This window comes from Apteryx mantelli, chromosome 2 (assembly GCF_036417845.1).
Source record: "Apteryx mantelli isolate bAptMan1 chromosome 2, bAptMan1.hap1, whole genome shotgun sequence".
Lineage (NCBI taxonomy): Eukaryota > Metazoa > Chordata > Aves > Apterygiformes > Apterygidae > Apteryx > Apteryx mantelli.
The window spans coordinates 146,097,346-146,114,343 of NC_089979.1; the positions used below are offsets into that span (position 1 = coordinate 146,097,346).

Genomic DNA, 16,998 nt, shown 5'->3' on the forward strand with positions numbered 1-16,998 from the left:
CTTTCTCTCCTTTGAACCTAATTCATGAAGCAGTCAGAAGTGTCCAGTAAATGTTTGTACCCAAGAAATCAGAATGAAAACTGGTTCCACTGGAAGCAAAACTCCACAGAGAAATTCAGTGATAACAGAATTTTATTTCCAAAATCTTCAATGATACTTAAGCAAATTGTTAAGTATTTTTCAAGACAGGGAGGATGCTTTCCTGAAAAGGGGTCTACATTTCAGTATTGACTGAAGTTTATGAGAACTGCATAAGAAAGTTTCATTGTTAGTAAGCCACACAAGCATAAATATGGACAGCAAAAGAGAAACCAAAGTAGTTTTGCTTATTTAATAATATAAAATAATGATGACCACCAAGAGAGGAAAAAAATCAACAAAGATTTTTTTTTGCAGTTTATTTTCAATTATAGTTTTTGGATAACCAAGCAGCTCTGTATGGAAAAAGCACAGAAAAGCAATTCTGGCACTTTTGGATAGTACTTTTTTTTTTTTCAAAAATTTTGACACATTCAGTCCATTTGCTCGGTCCATAGTCCATTTTATGAGCAAGATTAGCTCATATGATTCCAGAGAAAACTAATGATATATACAGTCAATGAAACTATCTTCTTGGCTACCCTGGGGCCTTTAAAATGTCCTCTAAGTCTACCCTGGCTAAACAGAATCCACAATATACATGATAGTTACAGAATACACTGTATTGAAATGAGAAATGCTCAGCACAAAATGGGACTCTTGGCATGCAGCTTAAAATAAAAGTTCAGAAGTTTATAAAATCCCAAATGGGGTCAATTAAAAGGAGTTAGCAAAAGAAGGGACTGTTCATTGTTACTGTAAAAAAGGCACTTTGAGTAAATGGGACCAGAATTGGAGGAGTCTTAGTTGACACAAAGTTCAGTTTGGTTTCATAAAAAGGCTTCAATGCTAAGGGATGCTACTCAAGTTTCCTGCAGTTTTATGTTAAAATAAATTGCTGAGTAGTTTATAATAAAGGACATAAAATGTTTACAACCAACTCGTAAAATTAAGAAAAGCATAGTATAAGCAAAATATTACTAAAAGCAGCAATGCATAGCCTTTCATTGAGATAATGCACAATTTTGGACACCATGTGTCAAACTCCTGTTTTTAAGATACTCTTTCAGTAGCATTATCAACATAAAATTGGCCCACATAACAACAGTTTTACCAGCTCCCATTCATAAGGAGATTGAGGTCATAAACCAACCAAAACAATTTGTCAGTATTTTTAACATCCTGGATGACCAATATCAAGTATATGGAATAACAATCACGCTCTTTGTTCAGCTATCTCACTGGAGGCAGCCGTTAAATCAGAGGAATGATTTTAATTCTTTTCTAACATTTACACAGTAATGCATTTAAGTTCTTTCAAAAGTTGCTCACCACAGTTTTTCTCTTTTTTCTCCACAACAAAAAAAGAAAAAAAATCAAGCACTTCCACAGAAAGAATATTTGGCAATTTTATACTCCACTGAACGGTGGATTTTCACAATAGCTCACTTTAGATTGAACGTCATTAGTGGTCTTTCCTCTCGTTTCTGCCAAGGACTCTTCTTATCTTCACCTTGGTCATCTTCCTCATCCTCCTCATCATCTTGAACAGATGTTCCATGTTCAGGACTAGTTAATGGCTCTGGTTTGGTTTCCACAGTTCTTGTTTCCTCCTGCAGGCTGGGCAGCTGCACACCACTTCTCTTACTAGTGCCTTCTAGTAGGCATCGTAGAGCATTGTCCTCTGGGCTACAAACTGCTGTTCCACATTCACTCCCACTTTGGTCCATGTCATCCAAATACACAAGTTGTGTATAAGCTGTGCTATCTGAAACCTTCCGCTCTCTCTGCTGGTGCTCCTGCACTGGTGGGTGACCCTGTGGCGCAGACAGATGATCTCTTCCCTTTCGGGCAAATTTTGGTTCATTCATGTCAACACCAGAGTCCAAACTGGCATCGTTACTCCCATTCCTACCAGCTCTTTGGAGATCAATGTATGAATGTCTAACATGAGCATTTGAACGCCCATCTAGAGAAACAAACCATGCCCGAGGATGAGGCAACGGCTTTCCACCTCCTAATTCCATCAAAGCCTTTTCTGTAAGAAGCTGCACTTCACTATTCATTTGAGCCAGGGATGCATCATTAAGTGAGGCAGGAATGGAAATAGATTCAGACATGGGAGCATTTTGTTGGCTCCACTCAGCTGCACCTGCATCTTGCAAATGTTGCTGAGATACTGCTTGCGATGCTAACTGTTGGGGTTGCAGCTGTTGTGGGGGGTGTGGAAAAAGCCGTGCATGAGGGTTAGGAAGCTCAGCCTGAAGTCTTTCTAAATCAATTTGCTGGTCAGCTGGAACAACCAGTGGTTGGCTTACATAAGAGTGTTCTCCTGGTAATTTCATGTAATGACCTGGAATGACCAATGCAGGCAAAACTTTTCTGTAAACACTGTCATTAACTTGGTCAACAGAATTGCAGCAAATTAACTGACCTGGTCGAGGGAAAGATGTAGGTCGTTCAAGGTGATCAACTGAACGAGACATCATACATTCAGTAGGTCTGCAGTCTAACAGTTCTTTTTCAGGGGCTGAAGGTGTGGGGTATATTTGTTCCTGAATATTGTATTTACTTCCAGTAGCAATATGATTCATAGAGACTTGAATTTCTCTCTCTTGCTTTTCAAATAAAGGCTGAGACAGCATAGCATTGTAACTTCTTCTGTACTCATCTTTGATAGGGGACTCATAGCCTTCAGCTGTTTCTGTAGATTTTCTTGTCTTTAAAGGAAAACTATCTGCTGATTTGTGATAGTCTTTTCTTAGAGACCCACTGGCAGTCAGGTCATCCAAGGAAATTCTGCTCTTGTCTTTCTCCTTGTCAGAAAGCAGTTCCTCTCGGGAGCTAAACTCCTGGGAAGTACTGAATGAGTGTTTGAGCATAGGTGTATGCATATCTGCTTCTCCACTAGCTGATACCATCTCCATGTGGACAGCACTGATTAATTCCTTTGCACCTGAGGTTTCGGTGTGTCCATTGCTAGCAACAGATAGCCCACCTGGAAATTCTGACTCACGACGGGAAAATATTAAATTTATATGCGACATAGAGGTTGCTTGATCCTTCTTAGAAGTGTCCAGTGCTGTGGGAAGTTGCAGCTTCTTATGATGCTGACGTGGTTTTAAACATTTTCTTCTATAAAAGCCGGTAACAAAAGAAATAACACATTTATGACTGTTGTACAGAAACAAGATCAGCAAGTGTGTCCTAACAGATGATTTTTAAGCCCTGATTAAAAGAGCGAAGATGAAATCAAAGACAAACTACTGCCAATCAGGAAATATCTCAAGCACCAATTATAAATTGGACCAAATGTCTAGAGGAGACAAATATAAAATGACTTATTAGTATACACTGCTGATAAAGACTTAACATTCATTTTGAGATAGGTTTGATGAGAACAGATGACTTGCAAGTGCAGAACAGGTACAATTACAGAGATCTTCAACCTCAAGCCTATGTTTGATAGGAGGTTTTAAAACATCTTATAAGGAAAACACAGGTGTAAGTCATAAGGTGCTGTGATTTTTTCAACTACCATCCTACCAAAGGTAGGGATTAGGTATGCTGTATGTAACCAGCAACACATGAAATTTATCTCCCTGCTTGCTTCTTTTTCAAGTGCTTTTACTTTTCTTGTAAAAATGTTTCTGTATAGAACCTTTAATTTCATGAGCACAGAAAAGCTTACATTTCCAACATGAACTAAGTAACTAGGATGGTGAATCTTACCTGCAATAATACAAAAGGAGACACAGCAAGACAAGAAGTATGACAGCCATCCCTCCTAAAATTGCCAAAAGAAACATTGTATGATAGCTGGTAATGTCGTGTGTGACAACAGGACCTGGAAGGCCAGAAAAGAGAATTTAGACCTGTGACAATCTGCAAACAAAAAGAGGAACAACACTTTAAACAAAGAGAGGGACAGCTTCCCTTGTATCAGGATGCTAAGTGAAGAACACTGCCACTCATAGCTCTGACCATCTCTGGAGAGGGAGCAAGTTGTGGAGGAAGCATGTGCCAATTTTCATGGCTACAAGTCCAAATAAATAGATCACTTTGTGGAAAAGCAGTTAGTTTCAAAGGAAGCATACTAAAGTGAATGCTGCCTTCCAGATCCTGATGCTGACATCGGGTGTCATCTCTTATCACTGGAGAAAAGCCATCACAGCATCTTCCAGCACTTTAAGGCATGTAGCAGCACTGTGGCTAAAGATTTCTCTCTATAAACTATATTTGTGTTGCTTTGCACTAAGTAGTACATACAGTGCAGTAAAGGATACAGTGGAAGAAGTGTTGGTGCTCATAATTCTAGACCAATCCAAGCCAAGTGGATCTTCAGTAGCTTTAAAAAACAGGCCACTAGTGAAAGTGTTGCAACTCCAATAATGCAATGCAATAATGCTTCATAAATGTTTCAACATACCAACACATGCATGTACACAGTATCTGTTCACAATTATGCATGTGTAACCCTGTTGGTCTGTAATATCCTTAACATGATTTTGAAATACAGTCCCAGATTTTCATCTGCAGGTAAGGAGGTACAGCACCGGCCAACAGAGTAACATGCATGTACTGTGAAGCAAACGTTGACCTGTATACTTGGGTAACATTAAGGTTCTAGATCATGAGGTTTCTAAAACCTCATCTGTGTATCTTTAGTGGTCTGTAGAGCCACTGCTCGGAATACAATGCTCACTTTGCCCATTTTTTGGGGATAAAAAATGGAATAGAGTCAATGAGGAGATGAAATAAGCAGAGAGACAGTAACTTGCTTAAAAATAACATCAGATGTATGACATTTGGGAAATCTAAAAATGTATACATTCTATTCTGCCACTACTTTTATATAATTGATATTGTTGCTATAGGACATTAAGCAAACGGGAAGAGATGAACCATTTGAGTTTTTCATTAAAATGTGGTTCCCATTGTGACACAGCTTTAGGAATGCTGATCTAGCCCTCAGAAAGAAGGGAGAGTAGGACACAAGCAGAAATTCTGCCCTACAAGTAAAACTGTAAGGACAAATGTAAGCCTACTCGGGATAACTTTAGAGTTACAGGGCCAAAATTCATGAGTGTAACTTCCTTACAGTCTGGAAGAGAGCTGCACTTGGAAACATTTGGCTCACAGAAGTTGTTTTTTTTTTTTTAAGGTACAATTATTTTGTAAGATTCCATTAAATTCAATGATAGTTTATGCACCTGCATCTAAGCTCTGTTCAGCAATGAATCAGCTAAATATTCCAGCAGTTTCACTTAATATAATCTTAAATAAAAAGCTTGCATAAGGTAACACAACAAAAACTCCAAATGTTTTCCTTATCACAAAGAAACTTGGTGGAATATACAAGCAGAGTTCGAAGATAATCCTCACATTAGAGTGTTTTTTTGTTGGTTAGATATAGTTTATTTAGTTTGCACAGCCAAGGAAAGAATGTTTCCATTCCTACTGTATTTGGTTTTCATCAAAAAAAAAAAAACCAATGAAGAAAATCTCTAAGAGGAGGAATTTTTAGTTGGTTGCCTGGTTTACGTAGAGGTATCTCTGATTATTGGTGACTAGAGAACTAATGCTAAGGAACCTGAGCCAGCCACAAATAGAAAAAAGGAAGACCTGGCTGCAACATTAATCATCTCAACAGGCATAGAGGTACACATAATACCTAGTTCAAAGTGATTTTTCTAAAGTTGCATAAGATGCTTGCAAATGGCAACCAAGAAGCTCATCTACCAATGCAAATCTGCTAACACACCTCCTGGAACTTCTACCCTAAGTTATTCACAGTGTAAATTAATCAGTCACAAAGATGATATAAAGCCTAAGTCAAGGCAAAATGTGCAATTTAAGTGTTTAAAAAAAAAAAAAAAAAAAAGTCCACAACCCAACAACCCAGGACAATGTTGACCTTAGGTAAATTCTCTGTAAGTTTCTGTACAGAAACTCCACAGGGGATATTTTTCTACCTGCTGGAACACCCATATACTGATATTACAACTCCCTTCATTTTCTAGCAATGGTTCTACTAAGCACTGGTGACATAAATGCATCAAAGCAAAAACCACTTTCATTAGAAGGTTCTGACTGAAATGATTTGGAGATTAACACGCTCAAAACAATTTTGGAGCACAAGGGTTCCCCCCACGATCCCCAAAAGATTTTAGCCCTTTACTTTCAGATTTCTGTTTTCTAACAATCCATTATTGATCAAGCTGTGCCATCTCAGATGAGGTCATTCTGAAAAATATAAACATTATATATGAATAAGTAATTACTCAATGCTGGACATATCAATAAAATTCAATTCCATCTTACCTGGGATAGCAGGCGACATAGCTGCAACCCAGTAGCCCAGCTGAGGTGCAATATAAGTCCAAGTCAACTGATTTCCTTCTTGCTGTACAAGGCCTAAACTACTCTTCAGCCATGTCCCTGTAAGTATAAGGTTGTAGGAAGGCATTATAGATATACCCAACACCTCTCTGCAACAACTGCAAACAACTGGAAAAGCAAACTGTAACAAAGTCTATTTATGTGCACTAAACATTGTATACATTGCTGTAAAGCGCAAGATCATGCCTCTGTCAGCAGCATTTGAGGGCTCCCACAAGCAATCATCTCTGTGGCCGTTTCAAAGGCTTTGCACATTAAAAAAAGTTGTTTAAAATGAAATAAAGGTATTAAAGCTTTGAAAAATGATTTAAGAAAGTAATCACTGTCATATTAGATTTCCCTTTTTTGAATAAGGATATTTCCAAAGCTGATTGTACATAGACATCAAACCTCTCAAAACAAAAACGCACACAAACACGCACGCGCGAGTTCCCTACACCACACATTCATCTCCTGCACTGGCTGTCAGCTTCCAGAACAGTAAAGAAAATGCTTCCCCCAAAAGTTAGTTTTCCTGTATGGAAAACAGGCTCATGAACGCTATTTCCAATAGATGTAAAGTCAAGTTGCACCATCTCTGTCATTCAGCAATGTTAAGTCATTCACAGTGTGTTTAGGAATACTGTTTGTCTGGTAATGGATGATGAGTTTTTTAAAACATGTTTTTCAGAGGAAATATTATAGATTTTTTAGAATTATCAAATGGTAATTTCAAAATAAATAAGACTGACAACCTTAAAGCCATGTGTTTAAGTAGTCAAAACTCTTACATAGTCCAGACGGACAATCTATACTACATGAAAGCTGTTCTATTTTCACAAGGTAAGTTATGTTGCAAAAATTGGGCTACAAAAAACCTTTAGAACTGAATCAATTGTTTGTATTTTTTTAATACATTGATACCCCTCATTCTGGGGTTGTAGGAAAAAAAAAAATCACCCTAGTTTCTGATGCATTGACTAGCCAATGTGGTTTGTATACTGCTCTCATCTTTATTCTCTTTGAAAGAAACACAGGATTGCTAAACCATGGACAGCTGAAAATTAAATGATCAGAATACAGGTAACAAGAAAGCGCAGGAATATGTGTAATGGTAGAAAACCAAATGCCTTAGGAAAACAGTAATTCCAGCCAGTGCCTTTCAGCCTTGAACACTTTGTTGAAATTCTTTAAAATTGCAACAAACATACCTGAAACACTAATACCAGCTAAATCCCTTCCCTTCCTCTGCTTCCACCCTGCTGCCTTTGCATGGACTCTTCAGCTGTGCCAGGGCAACTGCTCAGGGAGCCATGCAACACACCAGGGCATGCAATGATGTAGGTTAAAAATACCTCTTTTTTGTGTCGTGGGCTGTTTGTAGCCCAGCTCAGTTCCCCGATGGGGCTCCCAGGTCTGTGTGAGCCATGCCAGCTATGCCAGCCCAGCTGTGAGGAAACAGGATGCAGTGAAGGGCAGTGAGAGCCGCTTGGCAGACCTGGGTGCCGAGAGCAGTGGCTGGGAGACTGCGCCTGGACGCCAAGGGGCATCTCCCAGAGCGGCAGTTCTCGCGTGGCATCACCAGTGGGTGTCGTAGCAGGCAAAGAATTAGCAAAGCCTAAAGAAGGAGGTTCCTCACACACCTCAGTGTGACCGCCAACACAGATAATCTCTGTATAGAGCTGGCATAAACCCCTCTGCATTTCTGTAGAGCAGCTCCGTATTTCTGTCCAAAGGGAAGAAAGAATGTTGCATTTACCTTACTCAGCTTCAAATGCTCACTTTAAAGAAAAGTTGCGCCTTGTAATTTCTCTTCCTTTAAATAGTCTCCTGTGCATAATTCTGAAAAGGTACTTTTTTTTCTTCAGATGTTGCTAAAGACTTCATGGATGAGAGTAAGGTGTATACTTGGCAGTAAGCGCAGCACACACTTAAGAGATTTTTCTTTTTCTCTCTCTCTTTTTTTTTTTTTTTTTAATACCACTGAGATCCTGATGATTTCTTCAGTGTTTCTTAAATTATCCATCTGTGCAAACCCGGTATATATTAGAATGGCTTTTCTGAATATTTATTTCTTCTTTACTATTGATTTTTCCTGTGAAAGTACACCCTTGAAGTCCACCATTTTGACTAATAATAAATCTATCTGAATATACTGAAAGGTTGTTATAAAAATATACACTAGAGAGAATTTCTACATATAGGTAAATATCAGTGGCATACAATGTATCTGAGGCTAAACTGAACTTGTGGGAAGAGGCAACAGGGGAAAGGAATTACTGACATGTTATTCCACACAAATTCAGACTAGACAAGTAATTTTGATTCACGGTACCAGAGAAATCAAAATACGTGTACACAGATTTGCTTATATGACATCCATAAATGTATCAGAACACCTCAATATAGCCATTAGCTTACCTAATTTAAGGAAGCATTATCAAGAATAAGAAGAGACTGAACTGAATTGCCCACAGTTACGTGTGAAGTTTCTGGAAATACTAGGAAACGTAGCTTCATTTTCTTCTCCAAAGACGGCCACTTTCCCTTCAGATTTTCTACCAACGCACTTTCAAGGAATGTGTCATTCCAACAGCCATGAATCAAGTTGAAAAAATAGTTCATAGTGTCAAAGACTGTTTCTGTTCTACGTTGTGCCTAAAATGCCATTTGATGAGAAAACTCCTTTAAGCCTAAATGTCACAGTTTTCTTCTGCAAGATCTGTGGAGCAAGTAATCTAGACCCAGATGCTAGGCCTGAGAAAACAGCTGCTTAAGACAAGCAAGATTATACACCAACTATTTAAATAAGCAGCTGTGTCAAACAGAACTGTAAGACTGACAGAGATGTAAAAACATGTTAAGAAAAAAAAAAAAAAAGAATGGAAGGGCCTTGGTGATGAATTCACCATGCCTCCCATACTTCCTTTACAGTCTCTTAAGCCCTTAAATTCACACGCATACGCACACATACACAGAGAACACATAAGTATGCAATGTAGCAAAGTTCATCATCTTTGTAGTCTATTTTTGTAGTTACCTCTTTGAGCAGAAGTTATTATTGATTTCTTCACTGGGGGGAACTTGTGTCCAGCTTGCTTTATTCACTTTACATTGCATTCTAATGAACAGAATCCTTGTAATGCCTCTTTAAAAGCCTTTTGCTCAATAATACTGTGCTTGCATAATGCAGCGATCAAGAAGCTAACAGAGGCTGCACTCTTATTGCTGTGAGCAGTGCTCAGCTGCCATCCTGCCAAACAAGCAGCAGCTCAGATTGCTCATGTTTTACCAACAAAAGAAATCCCTGTATTTGCAATGGAAACAACAATAGAGTCTACCACACAAGGTCAGTCAGGCTTCATGCTTGTCTTCTGTTCATTTAGGTCACCTGTTTTTGCTAACCACTGGATATATTCCAGAAATTTACTGGTCGGTGTAACAATAGGGAAAAATGGTATTCCCCCTCTCTGTAATGGACAGTTAAGAGTTTTAAAAACATACCAGATAATGTATCTGGTGCTGCACATCATCAGACAAGACTTACAGTGCTTCTCTGTTAAGTATGAGAAAGTCCATACCCCGCACATTAGTATGTGATGACAGCTACAAAAGAATTGCTTTTTAAATGACTCTGTGTTCACAAAGGACACAAGTTGCTTCACCAGGACAATGCCAAGCGTGGGTTCCTGAGAACCACGGGTAAACAATCTCACTGAGTACCTTTTCTGACCCCTTCTTGGTCCAAGAGTTTGCTGAAAATCTCCCCTCTTTTATTTCTGCCATCTCTTAAAGTTCACTGTCAAAATGGAGTATCCCCCCAGATGATGGGAGAAAATGGAGAACTCCATCCTTCACAACAGCAGCAAATCAGGTTTGAGTGGAAACAGTCGAAGCACAAAGTCCTGTATTGTTTCTCCTGAGATCAAATAGCCAAAAGCCACCAAGGCATTATGGGGAATTGATGTGCCATCAGTATCTGCAAGTCCATCACAGCATTTCCAGTTCTCTCTTCTTTTTCATCCTTTATAGGTTCTAATATCCTGGTTCTAATATCACTTTAACTACCATTGAACACCAAGTAGTGTTCTTATAGCTTCCTATGGGCAATACCTTGCAATAAATAACAATATAATGCCAGACCTTATACCAAACAAAAATCAATCACATTGTACCTACTAGCTATACTCTTAGCCTTTCAAACTACCTTGAGTAAGCAGAAGTGCATAGCTGTGCAGCCTTGAGAATGGATTTCCTATCCCATCCTAGATTCTTCCTTGCAATGGGAAATAAGATGTTTTCCTTTTTTGAAGGTGCAGCTCACTACCCTCTGTGTCTCCACATATCTCCTCTTGTGAACAAAGACAGAGGCTGAGGGGCAGTGAGTAAAAAATCTCCTTCCATTTCCTGCCCTTTCCCATCCACTAGCTTGCAGATGGCATAAGGGCAAGCAGTCCTGGTTTCTTCTGTGCAGGCAGGATTACAATTGCAGGAGAACCAAGCAGAAGGACTCAGGAGGGAAGGGAGGTCTTACCTCCCTGCACGGCTGAGTGTTAGGATAATTTAATTCATTATTATCCAAACCTCCTCTACCCATCTACTTCCTTTCTTCCCCAAGCCAGCACAACCAACTAGCTCCACTGCTTACTAAGTTTTGCATGATGTGCAACAATTGTTAAGTAATAAAAAATAAACAAGAGTATAAACAAAAAGCAGTACAAATGTTTGGATGAAATGGAACTGATCATTTTTGTTCAAGATGGGTTTTGTAGTTCCAGAGAAAACATGCCAATGCATCTTTGGAGCAGAAACAGCACATTCAGTATAGTTTATCAGCATTGTATGATTTGGGCCAATTTACCATCAATTCATAAAGTGTCTGGTGCTTCATGGAAAATTCTATATATAGAGACATTCTTGCTTATAGATCATTTTTACATTTCTCTTCCTCTTTTTCCTCTATTACTGCTCAGTGGAGCCAACATGCTGATCCAGGATTCAAGTCAGGGGAGCTGTCTCTTGGCTCAAACTAATGGTAGGGGGAAAACCTAGGAGTTTAACTCTTTCCTCACCAAAATATATTTAGTAGTACTGATTTTTTTTGAATAAATGGTGTCATTTAACAAATATCTTCTTGAAAAGTTTTTAAAACAGCTGCCCAGCCCTCCTTTATACACTTAAAAGCAAGATAAGAAAACAACCATTATTAACACTGCAAAGTATATTCAAAAAAGAGTACTTTAATAGAAATACTAATCAAAAAGTAATCAGATAAAGAAAGCTGAGCTTCAACTGACTGAAAAATACCCAAATACCAGAAACAAGTTGAAGACTGCAGCAGAGCAGGAGAAATAAGTTCTGCCAGAGAGAAGCATCTTATTACTTTGCCGTAACTTAGTTTCTGACAAGAATGCTTATTTATCTCAGGCATCTTTTAGGACTTGCCAATGGGAGCAAGAAGAGATTTTGATGAGTGAGTTTAAACAGCAAAACTCTCCATTTCAACACACATTCTGCACTAGAAGTGCTATTTTTCTGATTTAATTTAGCTTACTTCCAAATCAGATTGAAAAATGGCACTTTCAGCAAGGAGAGTGTCCAGATGGGTGACTATTGCAGAAAAGCCATTATAGAAAAGCTGTTCTAGACTATTTCCCTGCACAAACAAGGCGTTGCGTGTATGGCCAGTCTGCCATAAAAGAGCTGTTGTATTGACTTCAAAAGACACCATTCAGTGTGACAGCTTGCTGGATCCAGATGGCAAGAATGGGTCTGCTTTTGTAGTCTAGATGCACGATGCCTGAATAAGACATTACTTTCATATAAAGCTAGACCCTATCACTTTAATCTGCAGAGCAATGCAGGGAAACGCAAGCCTCTCTGGTTTCCATGTGTGAGACCATGCCTGCTGACAACCCCACACTGCTCTCACTGAAGTCAATGGCAAACTTCCTATTGGCTTAGGTGACGCTGGACCGCGCTTCATTCAGGCAGAACTGCCACACAAGGCCATCTGCTCTAGACACACACATGTGACTCCTATTAAAGTCAAGAATAAAGGAGACAAATGCCACTCTTAGCCGTGTGTACTGACTTCAGTGGGAGTCTGCACATCAGCATGCAAGCGCAGAACTTGCCCTCTGGGAGAACATACACCAGCGCTTACTTCATGTTAAACTTCATCAGCTGGCCGTTTCAGAGCCTCCCCAGTCTCTACCACTGCAGTGCCTTCTGCTTACTTGGACCGTGTACTCTTCCTACCACTGATCAAAACAACTCTGGTAAATGACTGTCACAAGCATGCGCTCTAGCTAGCAGCTTCCTCTAAGGACAGTCCTAAAGTCTAAATAACACAAGTATTTAAATTTATGATAGCTATGTTTTTTCCCCACAAACTACTTTTACATATGAGCTTTTGGTAGGAAACTCCTCTATTGATAAAATATCATTTGCTTTTTATTTTGTTGCTTTTTAACAACTGGTGATAGGATCATCCAATCACACTGAAAGCCACCGAACAGGAAAACAAAACTGTGCTACTTACAGCACAAATGATTTGGTTCCAATAGGTTTGACAAATAAGAGGATTCAATTAGCCTGAGAGCAAATTAAGCATAATCCCATTATATGAATTTATTTTTATTCATAAGATAATCTTCCTTGAACAGAAGAGTTTTGGAAAGAGATACTTTTAACACTACTATTTAATAGCACAGATGTTTAAATAAACATTTGTTAATGAGAAGTGGCTTTCCTTCAGCACACATCTCTTCTATGATGTCTATGATGTCTTGGATTGCACTGCTTAAGCAAAGATTCACAGTTAAATGGAGATATATGTGTCAAAAGGAATGAGGCAGGTTATTATCAGATAGAGTGTGGGACAGCAATGGATATTCAGAATAAACTAACAGTGTTTCTAGCAGTAATTGATTTAGACAATTCAAATGGCAACGTTCTTAGAGCTAATGAAGGGCACGTTTGTGAAAACGTCTTCAAGGATGTTCCAGCATACATAAATTGTACCTTTTCATTCTACCTATTGAAAACTGCTTATTAGATTGTTTTTTTCCAACAGAAAATCACCTCTAATCTGCATCAGCATCCAAGTTTTACTCCAGAAGGATGGGTTTTTGGTTTTACTTGTGTTTATTTTCTAAAAAGCTAAAAGCCACAGAAATAGGAAGTTGAAAAATTCCTTCTTGACTATCAGTAGACATTTTCCTCTCCCCTCCACCCCCTAATATACAGGGGTTTAAAAATTCTTAGCATTTAAGTTAATATTACAATTTTGTTTTTGGAGTTGCTAAGCAACACCAAAAAAATAAATGTCCCAGCTCATGCCTTCATTATTCATCCACTCTTACAGTATTTGTTACACAAGCCTTCCATGCTTAAATCCTACTACTGGTTTAGCAGTACCATCATTATTTGGTGTGCTGTAAGGAAAACACACGCTTTTAACATGATATCTAAAAGATTTTTGCAAGGAAGAAATCTAACAGTTCAATTTATTACTAGTGTCTGAGAAGCTTGGTAGATTTTCTTTGTCACCTCTACTCAGTTTTTCCCTTACATCACCTGCCAAATATTTAACAGAAGAACATGTCAATTTTCATTATTTAATACTTTTAATAATGTCTGGGCAGAAGGCAGGGCACACTGTGGAGAGAACTGCTGGCGTTGTTTAGGTCCCCTCAGCATTTCCTTCCTGAATGCCAGAACAGAAGAGACCAAAAAAAAAAAAAAAAAAAAAAAAAAAAAGGACTTCCATACATAAACCAGTAATTATATTTCAAATGGGAAAGCTTAGTTATGCTTGCTGCTCCACTATTCCTGGTCACTGGTGTACATGAAAGATACTGCCTTTAATACTCACCTTATCACATTACTAATCACACTGCCAGTTACTGACAAAATTACTAGAACAAGTAATAAATAAATAAAAGCCTTGAAAAAATTCAAAACACTTTATGCCTTTTACTTCATTCAGCCTTCCATCGCACTCCCATTCAGGTATTATTTTTCAAGCTGGAAGTGGAAGCCAGAAGCACACCGTGACTTGATCAATCTCCCCAAGGCCGCAGAGGAAAGCTGCCCCACGTCTTCCTCAGCTCCTTCCAGCCCCACCCAGACACTTCATACTTGACCCTCTTTTTCTTCTACGCTGAGCTGATGTGATGCATCCTCCTGCTCTCTGCACTCCTGCCTCTACTTCCACCATCACCAATTGCTCTCCAACTCCAGCAGTCCTAAGAAACACAATAATCCTTTCTCCACTTCCTGAATTCTAGTGTCCATTTCTTCCCCTCTTCTACTGTATGGTTTTTGTAGGTGGAGCTACAGTGCCAGTCATAGGATACAACACATAGTCCATTATTAAAATCAGTGTCCCCAGGCGTGATGTTTTTTGTTTCAAGTTTTATTTCCTTGACACAAAATGGTAGATTATTTGTGCATTATCATCATATTTTGACACCAACTCGATCCCTTCTATGTCCTCTTAATCTCCACATAATGCCTCACCACATATTCTTTTAACTCATCTGCTGTGCCACAAATTCCTATGGCCACCATTCATGCAACTCAGATGGTACACAGGGGAGAAGGTGGGGAGAGGGGCAAAGAATCCATTGACATCACTTACACATTTGAAAACCACAACATCTGTTTTAAAAACAATGTACATACTGATAAACAAACAACGAACACCTCCTGTGATCCACTGCACCTCTCCAAAGGAATCATGTTAGTGAGAACATACCTCAGTGAGCTACACTGTGAAGCATCAGAGAAAGAGCTGCTTTTCCTTTCAAAGCTGAGATCTGTCTACTATGCTGCAATTATATCTGCACCTATTATGTAGGCATCATACATGATAAAAAGCTGGGTTTGGTAGCTGCCATTTCTATGGCAACACACAAAATACAGAATTCTTTGAAAGAGTTAGTTAAGAATCTGTATTCCTCAGTGTTATTCAAATCTTTTACTAATAATTTAACCTTGACAGTTGAGTTAAAAAGAAAGTTAAAATCGAATTGTCAAAGAGCTTGTAAACTACAGAAATTGTGTAACTATGAACTTTGCGGAGGCTTGGTTTTCTCCAGGCAATCTGAAAATAAATCTCCATATCACCAGCAAATCTGACTTCGAACTAAGTGTTCTGGATCTGGTTATACCGCTTTTATGAAATGCAAACTTTTAGAGGCAGGGAATGTGTTTTCTTGCACATATGCTCTGCTCTTCGTACAACAATGCATCCTTTGCTGGGGCTTAGGACAATATGAAAGCCAGTTAAAGTAACAGAGTTCTGTACATTTCTCACACATAACAAACTTAGTGAAACCCACTGAGAAGCTCTTGAAAAGCCAGATCATATAAGCAGCTGTATGTATTCCAAATGCAGTCCATCTATCCCAAGTTCAGAGACATGTACTCATACACAGTATCAGATATTCCATCCAAGCAATGGAATGCATTTTTTTCTGCTAAGTAATTATTTTGTCTGTCATACCTTGTATGAATGTGGTGGCAATTGGAAGTTAAAAAAAAAAATCCTTTTTGTTGTAAATTTAGTTAAACTATGAAAACGTAAGTCATTCTTTTCTTTGGCTGAACTACCATTGTTACCGCATTAGAGGTTTGATCAGAGACTTTTACAAGTCATCTTATTTACAAATAATTTGCAGTAAATTAGGAAGTTAGGTGTACAGTAACCTGTTTACATTTTCTGTCTGACAATAGTTGTTCTTCTTTCCTTATAAGCACTATGAACAAAAAGCAAGCATCACATCACCTATATGAAATACAACAAAACTACATTCCAGTTAGTACCAAAACTGTTTATACATAAGTATATGCTCATGGCTTCTTTTGAGGACAGAAAATATTATCTTCATTTTACTGAAGAAGAAACAAGTAGGAAACTCTGACCATACAAAAAACCAAAAAAACAAAAAAACAAAACAATGGAAATTTTGCCACTGAGGGCAGGCTGTCACCCAGAAAAAAAAGTACCATATTTTCAAATGTATTTAGACATCTGTTATGGCATTAAATGCAGACAGAAAGCACTGACCAAGCTCTGCATGAGTACATAAAGTGTTGTTCTTTATAAGCTATAAAAAGAGTTCCCCAAGATACTCCTCTTCTCTCTATTTTGCCATCGCTTTACATTAATACATGGTTGAGATTATAGTCACTGGGGAAAACATCCTCCTCTGCAAAGAAGCTAGTAATTTCAAGGCAACAAGGTCATGTCCAAGATGTACACCAAGTGTTCAGGGAAGATGAAGAACAGAGAAATAGTACTCTGAGCCACGTCTCGCTTCATTTATACATTAGTGCACAAAAGGGAACACATTATAAGGAGTGAGGAGAGGAAGGGTGGAGGTTTAACCCCTTCACTCCAGTGTCCTTTGACAAAGGATCTTGAAAACGGAGCTGAAAATATTTGCCTATTACTTGCTGGGATTAACGAACTAACAGATGTATTGAGACTGTCACTGAAGAATAACTCCCAAATTCCATATTATGCAC

The 16,998-nt window shown here is 38.5% G+C and overlaps 1 protein-coding gene across 1 annotated transcript in view; it reads right to left on the reverse strand.

Annotated features, from left to right (window-relative positions):
• Positions 1 to 114: 114 nt before the first annotated feature.
• FAM171A1 (family with sequence similarity 171 member A1) overlaps positions 115 to 16,998 on the reverse strand; it is an 88,762-nt gene continuing 71,878 nt past the window's right edge. Inside the window, exons 6-8 of the mRNA XM_067291753.1 lie at positions 6,403 to 6,519; positions 3,811 to 3,925; positions 115 to 3,213 (exon numbers count right to left, since the gene is read on the reverse strand). Of these exons, the coding sequence (XP_067147854.1) occupies positions 1,524 to 3,213; positions 3,811 to 3,925; positions 6,403 to 6,519 (1,922 nt within the window). The 3' untranslated portion in view covers positions 115 to 1,523. The remainder of the gene's footprint in view (positions 3,214 to 3,810; positions 3,926 to 6,402; positions 6,520 to 16,998) is intronic.